Source organism: Pelecanus crispus, chromosome 2 (genome assembly GCF_030463565.1).
Source record: "Pelecanus crispus isolate bPelCri1 chromosome 2, bPelCri1.pri, whole genome shotgun sequence".
Lineage (NCBI taxonomy): Eukaryota > Metazoa > Chordata > Aves > Pelecaniformes > Pelecanidae > Pelecanus > Pelecanus crispus.
The window spans coordinates 25876042-25893780 of record NC_134644.1 but is presented as its reverse complement, the minus strand read 5'-3'; the positions used below and the strand labels follow the sequence as shown (position 1 = coordinate 25893780).

The window sequence follows — 17739 nt, the reverse complement described above, 5'->3', positions numbered from 1 at the left end:
CCAGGAAGCGGCAAACCTAGATCAATTTCCTTGACAGCCTGTGGGGATTCAAACCAACACCTGACAGGTCCAAGCCTAGCGTTAGTTTGGGTAGGACTCTCCTGTTGTCTTGCTGAAGATAATCCACTGTGAATCTTCAAAATAAAGACCATGAAAGGAAGTATGATTCAAAACATACACTGGGCTTGTACCAGGTATCATGGTACTACCTATAAAAACTGTTTAGATAAAGAATAATGTAAAAACCATAGAGAGTCACTGGAGAACTAAGCCATAAAAAACTACATCTGAAGGAATGCCATTCTCACTGAGAAGCACTGTATCACTGCTGACTCTTGCACTTCTTTCTACACTGTGCTACAGCTTTAACAGAAAGGATGGAAATGTAGGATTAAATCTAAAGTGAGATCTGAGCCAAAGTTTTCCATTTCCTGAGCAAAATTTCTAATAGGTATCTCACTATCAAGTTCTCTACCTTTCCCAGCCAGATTTTAAAAGAAAAAGAATCAGTTACCAAATGAATCCAAAAAAGTGGTTTTCGCCTCTGAATCCCAGCCTCACCTAGGAATTAACTCATGCAACAGACAGGCACCAGTCCAGGAGAGACTAGGCTAGACTTCAGACACATCCCTCCTGTTTCTCTTGGCTGGCACAGAGCACTTGCACCTGCCGCAGTGAGCATCAACGTATTCAATCCCTGTTCACTTACGGAAATACAGCCTCCTAATCAGGTTTGCAAATCTCACAGTAAGACCCCTTTTGTAAAAACCTGACGTTGTCATGCCTAACTCCATAATGCCTTTGTTTAGTACTCCACGTATTCCTTAGAAGTGCAGAATATTCCTGTATCACCAGGAAGTTTATAGCTATATATCAAGCTGTCAAGACTTACCGCTGAAGAGACTGTAGTCTTCGTTCCTCTCTCCTTCTGGCTAGCTGTTCTTCTTCATCTGGTCTACTAGAAAAATAAGGAGGGCAGGAAAGCATAAGAGGAAGAAAAAGCAATTTCAGTGCTAGGCAATCACTGTTTAGACATTTGACTTATTTTCAAAAAGGATTTATAGTCTGACCTGAGATATTTCTTCACAGCCATGTAAAATTTCATTGCTGAATAACTGTAATTGACACATTTGTAGAATTACCCTTTCACATTTTATAATACCCAAATGCTTCACCCACTGTAGCAATGTGCGCTCCAGACTCCACAGGACAATTTTAAGTCTCTTAGGAGCAGGCTGCAGACTGTTCCAGAAGCAGAGTCCTACTTGCCATTTTCCCCACGTGTCACAGCCCATTTTAGAGTAAGCGTACTGCACATGCATAGTTAAGTCCATTGTTGCCCCCTGGAAGAAGATTGATGGTTCACAAGCCTTTGATGCCAGAACAATTTATCTTTCCAACAGCCATCACTATCCAATCTCAAGTTGCCCCCAGGAAAGCAGTCTGCATGAACTGCCTTGGCAGCTGCCTTCCCTGTTCTGGAATGAGCAACGAGTTACCTGAGTGCATCAGCTGCGTGATTCTGGGAAATGCTGAGCCTACACAGTACATCTGAGCTGTGCACGTGCAGATATGCTCTACTGAATGCATGCACTTAAGCTTTGTGAACTGCCTTGGAGAAAGCTCAGCTTTAACCACTAGATACACCATATAAGAATTGTAGAACTCTAAAGCAAATGCCAAACAATATTTAGTTGTCTGTTGTTTTCTTCTGACAGAATTAATGACAATTCTTCAGGATTAGTGAATGGACACCTGCCATGCTTTTCCAGGTGCGAATCATTTTTCAAAACTGAATGCACTATCTGGAGATGTTTGATATGAATATTTACAATATTAACACACCTGCTAATAGAGAAATGGATAGTTATAGTACCACACATCTGCAGCAGCCAACATATACGTTAAGCAAGAGTGACATCCAGTGGTTAATTACAGCATGTTAAATGTTTTAACAGATACAAAATTCACAGATTCCGGACTTGGAAATCCGAACTCATTTTTTCCATCTGCTCAATCAGTCCATACCTGTCTTTGAACATCTTGGTCATTTAAATACAATCCAGTAATTCAGAATCCATGTAATGTTTCACATACAAATTTTCTAGTTCCTCCTTTTTTGTTTCCGTGTAAAAAATTAGAAAAATCTTGGGGGAGTTTAGCAGCAGGAAACACAGGCAACAGGTCACCTTTACTGGAAAACTATGCTAGACCCTTTTGTAAAACTAATCAATTCCTCATATTAGCATGTCCAGGAAGACTAGAAGCTCCCATTCTTGGGCATCCTTCTGTAAAACTACTTTATTGGAGACCCCAGTGTCTTATAACTACATAATAGTCTCACTTTGCACTGGCGTGGCAAAATACAAACCCACCTAATCAAGAAAATGCTGGCATAGGATTCAGAAAATGTATTTCTTTGCTACAATTAAAAGAAGCATTAAATCTCTTCTGATTTCTAGACACTTTGAAGGAATTGAGTTTTTCTTCAAAATTCAGAAAGTCTGAAATTGTAAAAATTAAAAAAGTGGTTGTTTAACTGAAGACATTTAAGAGAGTTTACTTAGTATAGTTTCATGGAAAGTTGTATCTCAAATACACGGAACCAGACTCTTAAAGTCCAAACAAACATAGGATAAAAATAATGAACTGAAATGATGCACCAATAGTCCTAGGATTCTTGTGGTAGGATGGACTCAGGTGAGCCAGCTATGTTACTCATGTGGGGATTAATGCACCTAAAGTATTCTGTGTTCAGGGAAAAGGTAAGTGCTGGCTTCTTAAACATTGAAACCCCACAGCTTAAAAATTCCCAGAAGGAATACTGATGCTTCTGCAAAACAAGGCTACACCTGAGATTTGAGAAAATAGATGTAAGAAGTCAGTAAAACAGATCTAATACTACATTTCTACAATTCTTCTGTCTTCTAATTCATTTTAAAAAAAAAAAATAATTCTCTTGTGGAAAAGGAGTCCCCAAACTGAGGAAGCAGACAGCAAAAGAATTCTGCTGAGAATCAGTGGGTTTAAAGCCAGCAATATATCAGGTTCCAGTTTAGTAACACATTCTGAATCGTCCCGAAATAAGCTGGACCCCACTCTGACAGGACCTCTAAATCCTCTGAGTGTGAGAAGATTAAGTTTGACACCTTTGGAGTTCTGGCATAAGATGACTCTCAACTAACCCTCTATTTCTGGAATTAGATGTTACAGTACTGATTGACTATTTAGCTACTAAAACTGAAGTCTGGCACAAATCTCTCTCTTCACAGGAATCAAGGTTTATTTGTTGGCGTGTCAGCCACAGGGGCCTACTCAGTTCTTCTGCAGAGAAAGCTGGCAGATCTTACATAAAATCTAAACCACTTCTATACAACTTCAGGGCTTATCAGCGCAGGGCTAAAGAGTTATCAATTTTTGCACTAAGACAGATTTGGTAGACCAATCTACCAGCAGGACAGGTGCATGAATCTTCCTCAGGGAAAAGAAAAGGGATCAACATGTTATTTACAATTGTTTTCTCCTTTTTTGAAAGCCACAGATGTACCATATATCTCTGGCCTGAAGGTCAGCACTAAACACTGTACAGCTGCATAAATTCTTTTAAAAAAAACAACCCTCAAACAAGAACAATGAATTACAGGTACTTGAGTATAGAAATTACTTCAGATCAAGAAATAAGGTCCACATTTTGTTCACGAGTAGTACTGAAGGACAAAAAGAACAGAGCGAGCTGAAACTACGCTGCCCAGAAACGTGAGCTCTAAAACTTCAGTGGCACAAGGAAGCATATTGTGCTGTCCCAATAAACAAGGCTTTCCAGGTGTTTCATTAGGGAATAAGCACTGATGACTTCCCATGGAAGCACCGACTTGCCTATTTTAGCTGCTCACCAACTATTTCCCTCCCTTGGAGGGATATTAGCCAATTAGCCAATTAAAGTAGTAAGCCAGTAGGGAAAAAAAAAAAAGAAAAAAAAAGAGCTTTAAAAGTCCTCCAAAATCTAAAAAACACTTAATTTTTGCAGTATTACTTTACTTGAAAATAAGTCAGTCACTCTTAGTATCTTGGAGCAAAAAAGTATCATCTTACATTTAGAATATTTTGTTGAATTGGCAAAGGCAGCTAATCACTTAGATACTGACTGTCTGCTGGCAGATCCTAGAGCAAACTCTGAAGCATGGATACCAAGGGCTGTAGGATGTTGTTTCTCAGTTACTTATTATCCACCTGGCCCCTTTTTGCTGTACCATGAGCTTGCCTTGAAAGAAATTATTTGTTCTGTTCTCACAAGAAGCAAGTATTTATTTGGCCATTGAAATATTTCATGTCCAATCTTAATAAGGAAGTGTAAAATGTAGAAATGTAAAGCAATAGCTTACTTAAAGAACATATCTGTGATGCTACCACTAACAACATCACTGCAGTGTCATTCCAGCATCATTTCCAGTGTCATACTGCCTGTCACTAAATATCCCTTTTTTTGGTTGTCTCAAACAAATAAAACAAAGTGACCAAAATTACTTCCAAATGGAAAGATTCTTAGTATATTGGAGAGTAAAAATTCTAGATAGGTAGGGAAGACCAGCACCCAAAGTCAGTAAATGAAACAAATTTATGTATTTACCTCCTGGAACGCCTTCTGCAGTAACAGCAGTAACAGCAACAGACTGCTATAGACACCAGAATGAGTCCAGCTACTACAGCTATGGCAATAATTAAAGCCTCAAAGTTTACTGAAAAATATGAATATTCAACTTGTTAGACTCCAGCATTAACATTTGTCTTTCTGATAATTCTTCCCCTCCTTCCCAAGCATTTTTTTACCTCTTTATGAAAAAAAAAAATCAAAACCACAATTCTGCACAACTACCCCAGTTAAAACTCAGCACATCACATTAGATTTTTGCTACTATGCATAATCTACACTTAAGAGACATTAAGTAAAATTCCTCTTTACATATACCAAATTATTAAAAGTCATCCTATAATACTTTATAGGATATATATCTACTGGTGTGATTCCACAGTTCTGTCCTCCCAATCACAACCTTAGCCAGTATACAGCATGAACAAAAAAAGTCATATAGATGCAGCATCAGTATAGACACATTACAGGCAGCAGTTAGAGAAAGAGTAAAATGCAATAAGACGACAATGTCAGAGTATTTGAAGGAACCAATACAAAACTCTCCATAAAACTTCCTAAGTCATCTTCTATGTCCAGAGAGAGTCATCTTCTACATCCAAAGAGCAATTAACAAAAGGGGGGCGGTGGTGGTGAAGGTGTATTATTTTAACTGCATACACTGTAAAAGTGTAGCTGAATCAGAAACCTGATGTCCTGGAAAAGAGCGAGGAGGCTCAAGAAGAAAGCAAACAGGGATGAATGATATAAGCAACACCATAGACACAACTTTGAGGAGTTATTTAAAGGACCTAATAAAGGACAAAATGAAATCAGTCAGGGAAGTTGCATCAACAGAGATAATAAAAACTAAACACTCCTCCCCACACATACCCCACACTGTCTATTTTAAAGCATGACGGGGGCGGGAAGCCGTCTCTTCTCTGTCCCACATAAATCCCTCTGAACTCTGCCAGCTTCAGCAGCTTCAAGCTTCTGCAGTAATACAAAGTAGCTGCACATGCACTTTTTACTGCTTCAGGGTGCTAGTGGTAAGACAGTCAAATTTAGCAAGTGAAGTTCAGAGGGTCTGTCCTCTCTGATCACATGCAAGCCACAGAGTCTGTTACTTTTCTACAGATCTCACCAACTCACACCTGGCCAAGGAATATCCTTCACAGATCTTGCCAAAGATTAGATCCCAACAAATATTTTTGCTTGTGTTACAATTTACTGGGCACAGTTTATAATGCAGATTAACACACAGTTTCTACTTACAATACACAAGTAAATCCTGAACACGAACATTTTGGAAGTAACAAGCAATTAAATATACTTCCTTCAGTGAAGTGGAAACAAAAAATGGTTTTAATCTCCATTTGATTTTTTTAAAGCATACTATTTACTTTTTAAAATGCCATTTAATTGAAGCAAAAAATGTATTTTGAACCTATTAACAATGTCAGTTTTCAGTCTGCATTCCTGTCTCCACTATCTATTTCATTTTCTTATTATTCATGAAAAACAATAAAATTAAGCTTCTTTGTATTACATTGCTTCTATACTGTTCTTTCTTCTTCACTGCTGGTTAATAATCTGTCAACGTGTCTTATTCCATAAAAATTGTAACTGGAAGCCAGTCATTTGGTTTTGACTTTTTGAGAGCTGCAAAGTTCAGCTTCATTTTCAGTAACACTGAGCCAACACTCATCTCTTCATTTTATTTGCAAAAAGGAAAAACACCACCATGCTTACAAGGTAATTAATTTTCCTGCTGTGTCTGAAGGGGACAGTCTCAATAAGACTATATATCCCCATGGCATGTTGCTGCATAAAATTTGTGTGTGTGGGGGGAATCTATTAAGGAAATGCATATCTGGGGTTTTTTGTTGTTGTTTCGGGTTTTTTTTTCTTTTTCCACTTTTACATTTTTTGCTGAGAATGTGCTCCATTCTCTGTTTAAGCTCCATTCAATCTAGAAACACAAATGGTACCCAAGCTAGAAGCCATTTCTATAGCAGAGGTAAAGTGCCAAGAACACCCTTAGTATCAGTAGATACCAGTAATCACTGCTTTGCAAAAGGACACAGCACAAATGCATTTCTGTACCAGGTGTGGCTGGGACAGAGTTAACTTTCTTCACAGCAGCTGGTATGATGCCATGTTTTAGATTTGTGGCTAAAACAGTGCTGATAACACACCAATGTTTTGGCTGTTGCTGAACAGGCCTGAAGAGCATCAAGATTTTCTCTTTTCCACACCTCTCCCCTCTCCCTCCCACAGTAAGTAGGGCTGGAAATAGGCAAGAGATCAGAGAGGTCAGGATGGGACACTGCTGGAACACCTGACCCAAAATGGCCAAAAGCATATTCCACACCATATAATGCCCTGATGAGCAATAAAACCTGAGGCAAAGGAAAAAAAAAAGTGGAGGGGGTATATGGCTTCCAAGGTGACCATTGTTTGGGGACTGGCTGGGCATCAGTCTGCCTGTGGGAGGTGGCGAGTCATTTCCTTTGCTCATTTTTTTGGTGTTGGGGGGGGTGTGTGTGTGTGTCCCCTTTTTCCTTCACCTATTATCTCAGTCCTTTATCTCAGTCCATGAGTTTTCTTGCTTTTGTTCTTCCTATTTTCTTCCCCCATCCCACTAGGGCCAGGGGAGGGAGGGGGGAAGGAGGGAGCAGCTGTGTAGGTACTTAGCTGTTGGCAGGAGTCAATGCACCACACTTCCAGAAAAAAGTTTGCTTAACAGTTCATAGTAACAGCATTTACTATAATATTAAAAGGCCAATTTCCTTATAAAGTGTACCTTATCAGTGAAACTATGTATCTTCTGTAGTTCTAAAAAACCTTCAAAAGTCTTAAGTATAAATGCCTTCTCTCACAAAACAAAGCACAGAGACCTTCTGCTAAGAACAAAGACCTGGTAAAGTTCCCCTGTATTGTCCAATCTAGTCCCTCAGTTCGCAGGGATTATATGGAGTGGTAGCATTCAGAAACTTGCACGCTCCATTTTAAAAGCAATCTTCTACCTCTGCTGCTCTAAAGACTGCTCCATAACCTCCCTGCTCTAAGCGTGGTAACTTTCCTCTAATCTACAGTTAACATAATCACTGATATTTCATCCCAACTTGTTTTTGTCCTTGAGCTTCCTGACATTCATGAGCAAATACACAGAAAGCAGCAAGCCTCTGCTTTCCTGGACTGAAGATGTACTCTTATTTCATATGACAAGCTTTCCAATGTCTTATTTGTTCTCTGTTCCAGTCTGTTCTGAATTTAGTTCTGTATACACAGTATTGCAAAAAATAGCTCCAAAGATTTCAACCCAATGGCAGCATATGCACTGCACTGTATTTTGTAATACAAAATGCAAAGCAAAAGGAAATCTAAGAACAATGAAATGATGCAATGCTACACTCTACAGTGGCACTCCGCAGCTTCTTTTTTAACCTTAACTGTATTGCCTTCAACACCAACAGACCACATTTTTTTTCAGTTGCTTAAGCAAAAACAGCATTCAAGAATTTTTGGGTGGCTCCATTCCTGTGGTATTGGTTCACTGCTGCCACTGGAATATACTATAAAAATTGTGAACCTGAGCATATCATCCAACATTTTAAGAAATTTTTTAAAAAGTAAGAATGGTCGACCTTTGTCAACAGGGAACGACCTTATTTATTTGAACCTCAGAAGTATGGTTTAAGAAACAGGTGAATTCTGACTACATACATAAAATACTCAGAACATTCCAACATCACTGGTTTCCAGCCTAGACTTTAGCATCAACAGAACTTCACTACATAGTAAATGTTTTAAAGCCAATGGATCAGCATAACTATACCAGCTGTTCACAAAGAATCCTTAACAATGACTGTTTTCTCAGTCCAGAAGATTAAGGATCACAGTTCCAAATTGTAACCACTGCCTCCTCCCCCCACCCCTTCAAATAAATTATCAGGAAAAAGCTCTAGTAAGCAGTAGTTTTACTTTAATTTAATTGTACTCATTTCTGTACAGCAAAAGTAAAATTAGTACCTACTCCAGCAAACTCCCCATCGAGTATTTGAGAGTGAACATAATGAAGATGATGGAAGAATGCTTCTTACAGGGTAATCAATACAAGTGTTGTTGGTGTAACACCAAAGGCACTGTGCAAAAGAAAAATAAAAAAAAAATTATTGATCTTTAAAACCAGTTACAATTTAGTGCTCCTCTCCACAGACAGAATTTTTAAGTGCATACAGTACTGAATGGATATATTGTGAATGCTTTGTATTATAAAGCCTACAGAAGTCCTGGTACAATTCCTAAGGAATTCCATACTGAATTATGAGTAAGTACATTTTGTACTTATAGGTAATAAAGGTAATAAATACTTACACTAGTCTGAAAATATTTGGGAACATATTGAGGTACTCTGTATACTTGAGGATAAAATGGCTTTGGGCTTAGAATTACTGAAAATAATGAGAAATACAAAACGAGAAAGCCAACTGTTCAGAATTTTAAAACACCTAGGATCTTTGATAAATACAAATACACTTGTAATCTTACTTCAGCCCTATATTTGACCATCAACAGAAAGAAAAAAAATAAAGAACCCTTACAATTCTACAGGAGGTTTTGCTGCAAGGTAATAAAAGATACAGCCTTATCCAACCTGTGTTGCAAAGTACACTGGGTACCTTAATTGGGCACACTTCCATATCTGAATATTTTTTAAATTTCTTACATGTATTATAGTTACAATACCAGCACAACATTTCCGCTTTTTATGTCACCACTAAGCACCAAGCTTTAGTTTTGGTTTTCATCTGTTAAAAATCGATACTTGTTCAAAATTCCTTTACCACACAACTCAACCAGCAAAGAAGTTTTGGATGACAGTAAAAGGAATCCTTGACAGAACAGGGTTTTCTAGCATTCATTCTAGAAAGAGCTCATCCAGGAACCATGCTTTACCTAACAGTACTATCAAGAACATCTCTTGTCATACATCCTCAATTGCACAAAGCCTGTTATCTTGCTCTAAAGGATTAGAAAACGTTAATTACAAAGGAAACTGTTTGTAGTAGGTTCTGCTCTCTTGAAAAAAGTGAAGAAAGAGACAAGAAAGATTTATTCATATTTTGTAGTTGGTAGACTGTACAGGTCAAACATACCCATAAAGACACATCAACAAAAATAATTAAGGCAGCAGAATAATCTTTGCAAAAAAACTGCCAAGTTTTCATTTTAATCAAGGATGTTAGATGAGAACATGCTTATTTTTGTTGGATCAATTATTTAATAAGAATTAACAGTTCAAAAATAATGACTAATAAGGGGCAGACTAAAAGTCATTGTTAAACTTGCCTGAATGTAATGGTGATCCCGTTTTGAGTAGGAGACTGGACTAGATGACTCATGAGGTCTCTTCTAACCTGAATGACTCTCTACTGTTGGTGATGACTAGGAGCACAGAAAGGTCAACTGTATTGCTCTGATGGAGAATACTCCATGTAACTATTAAAAACATGTGTAGCCCAAAAGGCAATACCCGATACAGCTACTGATTGGTGCAGAGGCTGAAGTAAGAGAAAATATTTGACTCATTCCCAATGCTAAAAATTAAGCTAATTGTCAAAAATCAAGTTAGAAAAAAGAAAAAAACCTAAACACCCAAGGATGAAACATTTCCTTAACTTTGATCCTCATCTATATAACCTAAAAATGAAGACTGGAAAGATTTGATTTTATTTAGAGGTAAATCATATATCCTTTGCAGAGTATGCTAGGAACCACATTCACACTCTGACAGTATCACTGACTTTATTTTAGATTCTTACATGGATAATGAAGTGTGACATCATTAATTCAGTACACACTCATTTTAAGGACATACTCTCAGTATTAAGAGAGATAAGATGGTAACTACGAACATAAAATGAATGCTTCTTCCTCTATAATCATATAGATTTATGCAAGTGACTATTATCCCCACCTTTCCTTCAAAAAAATTGGCTATATTTATTGATCATAAAATTTCCTACAGCTGTAGTTAGCTCCTTTCTTTTAATGCCTAGCTTGCCTAAAATTCATTTACCACAAGAATTTAGATCCCGTACATTTATTATTAGGACAAAGATGAGAATAACAAAAATAATAGCTGAGGGGAAAAGTGTGTTGGTAGACTACTCAGAAGTTAAAAATGAGACTTTGGAAAATTCTCCAGAATGCTGAGGCTCTACACATGCACAAAGATTTTAAAGCACAGTCTTTTCTTTAACTAGTGCTTGCATTACATATTTCGTCTTGCACACTGTCATGTGGAATTAGAAATATGAAGAGAAAAACTCTCTCAAGATATTTACACATTATCTGGTAACAGATAAAGTTCCCAAATTTTAATACACATGGTAATCTGCTAGTCATAGCAATAAATATTTCTTTGAAGTAAATAAATTGAGTTTCAGGATTCAACAGCTCTAACCAAAACCCTTATGTGTTATTTTTTTAAATGTACCATATTGTAAGGAATAAGATGAAACACAACGGCATATCTATAAAATTAACACTCAGAACTTATTGATAAAAACACGAGAAAATAGGTATTCATCAACTCTAAAGACCAACCCAAAAGACCAACTCAATTATAATTTTGATAAACAAAATTTGAGCATTTTTGAATTACAATTCTATTTAACTGAACTAAATTACTACATTTTAGGGTTTATTTGGAATTGGTTTTATCTATTCACCAGATGCTTAACTTTCATTTTTATGTGCTGCTGCTATGTATATTATCACCAATATTATCACCAATCTATTTTTTTTTTCCTACTGAAGCAAGTAAACGAAAGTGTCATTTCAGCAATCCTTTGCTTTTGTATTGCTCACACAAATGCTGATGGCTTTGTTCTGTAGCCTTCTTTTTTTTAATGCATGTGCAAATGTCTGAATCAAGTCTAAACTCCTTTCTTCAAGGTTAACACTGATGCTATTGAAGCAGTTGCCCTGAATCATCCATCATTCTGTCACCAAAACAAGCCTTGACACTGTCATTGGTTTGGCAGATTCTGAAAATAATATATCTGTAACTCCATTAGTATCTTCAGCACACAAACACAGCTAAAGGATTTATTTCTCTCACAAGGTGAACACATAGCTCTCAGGTTAATAAAAGTTGTGCTTATGTATCTGCAGCAGCACTTACTTGAAGTGACAGTCACACCAATGGTAGTGCCGAACGCTTAGTTTTTAATGACCCATATTTTCCATTTCCTGCTTTATATTTTTGAAAATAAAAGACTTCTTTACACAATGCCATGCTTATGATGACAAATATACAGGTCTGACAACACACAATAACCACATCAATATATCAATAATTTTCCATTAAAAAAAAAAAACAAAAGATGTGCAAGACAAGCATAAAACAGGTAAGTTTAGATATTTCTCAATCTCCCCTACTGAAAGAGTTTTGCAGTAAACCACGACAATAAGTTACTGCCAAAACCAGGACACTTATGTAACTTAAAGACTCATGAAATATTTCCTTTTAGTGACATCTGAAGTTAGAATTCGAAACAATCTCACTTTAAATACGGGAGTTTCTTCTACTCTGCAGGGACAGACACCTTTTACATACTTACCACAACCCTTACTGTGGAGCTAAAAAAGTTTTGAGCAAAGGACAGAGAAACAAATTATATTGTTTTAAATGTCTGCCTTATTGCAATCTCACTGGCAATCTAAACACTTTGCTACCAGAATGGAGATCTAGCCTGGCAGTATTAAGCGTTTACGGTCTGATGTAGTCAGTGGAGAGGCCAACTGCCTGAACATCTACAAAGCACCCCTCCAGTCTGCCTCAGTTAAATGCATTGCTTGGGGCATCTCCAGAGAAAGGTACTTCTAGTTTATTTACATTAATTTCCCAGTTCTCCGATTCAGCATATAAGAAATGCAAGGCATTTTAGCCACCTAAGATTCAGTTTATCTAGCCCTTGTATAAGATAGAAATTTAACTAGGTGCTGCTTGCAAAATGAGGATGAGTCTAAACCAGCAGCAACACCAACTCGCTCAGCTGTGCTGTGAAAGCCCTGAGCACAAGCTGAAACGGGAAGCCTGGATTCTACACCGCCCATCCTCTCCAGACAAAGCAAATACCCTGAGTGACCAAACCATGGAGCAACCTGGCAAAGTGAAAGCGCACTGGCATCAAGCGACAGAGGGGAAGCAGCACATCAGTTGACTCTACCGTTTAAATAAGAACAGAGACTTCTTATTAAGGGTAGTTTGACTAGATTCACCATTAAAAAAAAAAACAAACCCCCCACCAAACAGCCAAACCACCCCAACAATCTGACTTCATATTAAATGGGAAAAACCCCACCAAATTCTCAGTCAAAAAGGATGTTAAAAATCTTACCGAAACATTTTTTAGACATTCTTCACAGGACCTCTGGGAAAACTCTGAACATGCTAGGAAAAAAAAAACCACACACACAGATGATACATTTATTTTTTCCTCAGTAACATCAAGCACTTAACATCAAGCTTTTTCTTTTTTCTACTTCTAGATACAAGCAGCAAGTTTGATTGAAGAAATGAAAGCTCAATATTTCTATTCCAGGAGAACTATAGCAAACAGAGATGCAAAGCATTTAAGTTTGACCTGTGACCTAGTTAGGGAAACACTTTAAGCTTAGTTGTAACAACATGGCTTCAAAATACATCATCACAACATACATCTCAAAAATCAAAACCTCTTTATGTACTGCTGTTACAAAATGTAATATTACCATGAGTGATTAAAAAAAATTTTTTTTTTTTTCCATTCTGCTTTACATATTTCTCTAGGTCACGTAACTTACAAAGATATATAAATTTCCCACCAGTTAGGGTGTTCTCCACAAAAGCAGAGGCTAGAACAAAACACCTCTCAAACTGAAAAAGAAAAATCTAACAAACAACCCCTCCAATCCACCTTGCTAAAGCATTATGTGAACCAGCACTAAACAAAACAACTTTGAATTTTTTTTTTTATTCAAACAGATATCAAGTTGACAGTCTCCCTCTAATATGTCAAGGGACTACTGTATTATCTTTATTGGGGGGAAAAAAAAGTAAACCATAGCACCACTACCAACAATAATTCATAATGTATTTTAAACAGTATTCATCAAGCAAAATCATTCCTTCTATATTGGCATATAACATCAGCATTAATCATCTAACATGTAAAAAATGAGAAATCATTTTTACATACCAAGCCTGGTTTACCAAGCAGTGGAAACATTAATTTGATGAGTGGTATAATTTTAACCAAAATAGCTTAGTGTAAAACCTTGTACAGAGTGTACTGTAGCTGTATGAAGACTACATTCTCACTAGATAAGAAAAAGCTATCACTGTTCATACACTGTGTTTTAATGACTAGAATTCTGCCCACACATACAGGAATTTTACTATAGTTAATTATACACAAATTATCTGTATGACCTCACTTTCTAGGAGACATACTCATGGATCAGGGTAACTCCACAAATACAGAACAAAGGCTGTTCCTCCACAAAATACAGGTAAAATGGAATAGCACTGACAATAAAACTCTATTTTCTTTAAAACCACCTTTCCCCCCCTCCTCTTTCCAATATGTATTTATGCATGAAGGTAGCATATACAAAGTTTTTTGGGTTTTTTTTTTTTTTTGAGGAAGAGAGGGATCTATACCAGCATACACTAAGGACTGCTATACAACCTTAAGACCAGCAACTCCTTTTTTGGGGTGGGGAGGTGGGACACATCTTACTATTCCACTGAAAAAAACAGCGCATCTGCTCAAACAGTCAGAAACCTTTCAACACCTACACTAAGCTTACTCATAGGTAGTTTATTTTATTGCATTCTCTGCCTCCGTTCTCAGGACAACTTAAACAGTTGTTCCCTCCTAGTAGTATGAGAGTACTTTCACCAAGTACTCTTATTTCCCCTCAACCTTCCTTCTGCTCCAGCAATTAAAGCCATACTTTTCTAGGTATTTTCTCAAACAGGGAACAATACAACCCTTGTAGCCCTGCCTTCTGCCAATCCAACTCTGTTGAACACAGGTGCTGAAATTGAAGAATATTTAAACAGGATGGCCCACAAGGTCCCACAGTCTTGCAGAACTACCATAAAACTGCCATTTCTCTTTTCACAACAGCATCACTTCAGTAACTAATATGTAACTAATAACCATCAACAAGCCTACCTCCCTACTTTTTTCCAACTATATCAGTTTAATATTAAAATTATAATACCAGTCATATGGCATAACAATCCATTTTTTATTTTTCACTGTAATCTTATTTCTAATATTTATTCCTTAAAAGGTCACCCACATCTTCCTGTATAATAACACGATCCTTCTCCATATCAACAACCAACTTTGTGTCATGAGCAAATCCCTAAACTCCCATAATAGTTCTTTCCCAGGGAATCCATAAGCAACTCCACTACCAATTCAGCCCGATTTTTGGCTCCAATCAAACCCTTTGGTTTCACCTATGTTTCTCAGAACTACTAGAAAGACACCGATTAACCTGCAGTTATTAGCAGGTCTACCTTTTGTTCCTTCTTCTGAGAAACACTGACAGTTCCCTTTCTCTTCAGCCTCAAGCTAGTTGTCTCACAAAGCTAGATACTTCCTTTTCGAGTATAAACCCTTGCATAAAAGAAATGAAGCATCTCAGACTGGACTCTAAAAACGTGTGCCAACATCCACTTGAGATACTTTAATTTAATGCAAACTAACCTGACATCTACCTTTCTGGTCACATCCACTAACAGCAAACAAATTTGAGGAGGAGCTTCACCAACTGCTTTCCAAAAGCAGCTGCGAGATAAACGATTCCAACAGAACGAACAGGATGGCAAGAGCATCTCCGCCGGCTTCTCCTTCCAAGCCACATTGCTCATCACCAGTCAGGGCAGAGAAAACCTAGGCGACTGCTGTCTCCTGGCAGCAGAACTCCCGATGACCCCACGCCCCACGAGCCGGCCAGCAGTACAAGACCTGGCGCCATCGCCCCCTCCTTTGGTCGGAAGCCTGGAGCCAGCCTCCCGGGAGCAGGCTGCCTCTCCCGTCCCAGCAGCGGCGAGGGAGGGCAGCCGAGCCGGAAGGCGCACGGGCGGCTGCCCTGCCGCCACACGGAGCCAGCCTGCTCCGAGGCAGGGGACGAGGACTGAGGGAAACCCCCGAGCTCCGCCAACTCTCCAGAAGGCGCTCCCGGGCCGCGCTCGGCGCCGGCAGGCCTCGGGGCGAGCGGGGCCCTCTGCCCGTCCCTCCCGCCGTGCCCCCCGCAGCCCCGCTGAGGGAAGAGCGCAGCCCTCCAGAGGCAAACGCGCCGGGAAGGCCCCACGGCCCGCACCCCCGGGCGAGCCTCTCCGCGGGGAGGAAGGCAACGGCTACGCGCTGCCCCGCGGCTCCCCGCCCCTCCTTACCCGGCGCCGGCGGAGCCGTGGTGGTGAGGTGCGCCAGCCCCGTCCCGGCGCCGCCCCAGAGCAGCGCCAGGCCCGGCAGCCACAGCGGCCACAAGCGCAGCGCCTCCATCGCCGCGCCGGGCCGGGCCGGGGCCGCGCTCCCACCAGGAACCGAGCGCGCGCAGGCGCCAACGGCCGCCAACGGCCGCCGCGCGGGGCGTGGTGCGGGGCGGGCGGCGGGCGGAGGCAGCGCGCCTCGGGGCGGGCCGGGACCCGGGGACCCGGGGACCCGGGGTCTCGCCCCCGCAGGCGCCCGGAGGAGGCGTTTTACCGTCCGTGAGCTCCCGCTGCGTGCGGCCTGCGCGGGCCGTGCCTGTGGTGGCAGCGCCTGTTTGGCGCGCCCTGTGCGAGCGGCAGAGCTGTGGCTGCAAGTCGGTCACGATCATTTGTAGGCTCAGTTCCGTGACATAGCAGGCCTTTCCCCCCTCCCTCAAGGCTTTCTGTTCCTTTGATTTGCCCCTCTTTTTTCCTTCCTTTGCTGCATGGACTCTTCGATCCCTGTGAGGGCAAGGAGGTGGCGAGGATCCCTTGCTCCGTCTCCTGCTTGCTGCTTGTCAGTGAGCATGGCCGGCGGGCTGCCAGAGCCAACAGAGCCAGCAAAGGTATCCCCAGGTGAGGGCTGGCCAGAGAAAGGAATAAAAAGACGGAGACGAATGTGAAAATTTGCCCTCACTTTCCCGTTTTAAAAGATTAATGTGGTGTTGGTTTTCCACGGTGACCCACCTCTTAGTGCCTTACAGAAGTGCGTAGCACTCTTTGAAGTGCCCAGGGGTACACAAAACGCCCAGCTAGGACTGCAAGGTACGACACAGGAATGGAAGAAACAGACCCCAAACCCTCTGAGATGGCAGGGTAAGGACACATAGGGAACTGTGATTAGGCACTGAATCGAGTCCTTAATGGCCAATGAAGTGAGATACCCTGCCGTGCTTTGACAGCCAACCTTGCTTTAATTAAATGATCCTGTAGCTGAGCTTTGTTAGATTCTCTGTGATCATGTTCAGGAATGGGAAGTTTGATATCGGGCAATCAATAGCCAAAGTACTGGTGTAGTATTTTTTTAGTGCGGAACGACTCTGCTTCAAGTAGGAAGCAAACACTCCTTCTGAGTACAGCACTGTTTCAGTCAGCAGTGACTCCAGTTGCTTGTCACCTTCCTTCTCAAACACGGCAGCATTTAGACCACTTTTATTAGTCTTGTGTAATGATACCATTGGTATTATTGAAAGTATTGCAATTGGTTTGCAGGCATGGGGAGAGCAGCTCTTCACTGTTTGAGACAATTTTGCAAATGCACTTGAGCCTTAATGAGGAGTAAGATGAATGTTCTTTACAGTGCTAGACCTTGCTGTCCTATCTAACTTTAGACATCTGATTCACCTTACTGCGAAGATTAATCTCCCTAAAATCCCACACAGTAAGAGATGAGTAGCTCCAGGAAACAGTTCAGACGGAATTAGGAAAATTGCTAGTAAGTCCGGTGACTTAGGCGAGTGCATAAAATTAAAGGGAACAAACCTGAGTCTTGTTGCTTGGTTCTAAGGCTGTTGGCCTTCAAAGCTGACAGAGTGCCATACCGCACCAGGATGGCTTTGTGAGA

The 17739-nt window shown here is 40.1% G+C and overlaps 1 protein-coding gene across 1 annotated transcript in view; it reads right to left on the bottom strand.

Moving 5' to 3' along the window:
- Positions 1–16209, bottom strand: part of LOC142592951 (pituitary tumor-transforming gene 1 protein-interacting protein-like) — a 28833-nt gene extending 12624 nt beyond the window's left edge. The window contains exons 1-5 of the mRNA XM_075705731.1: positions 16101–16209; positions 13045–13097; positions 8670–8778; positions 4628–4736; positions 893–958 (exon numbers count right to left, since the gene is read on the bottom strand). Of these exons, the coding sequence (XP_075561846.1) occupies positions 893–958; positions 4628–4736; positions 8670–8778; positions 13045–13097; positions 16101–16209 (446 nt within the window). The remainder of the gene's footprint in view (positions 1–892; positions 959–4627; positions 4737–8669; positions 8779–13044; positions 13098–16100) is intronic.
- Positions 16210–17739: the final 1530 nt, after the last annotated feature.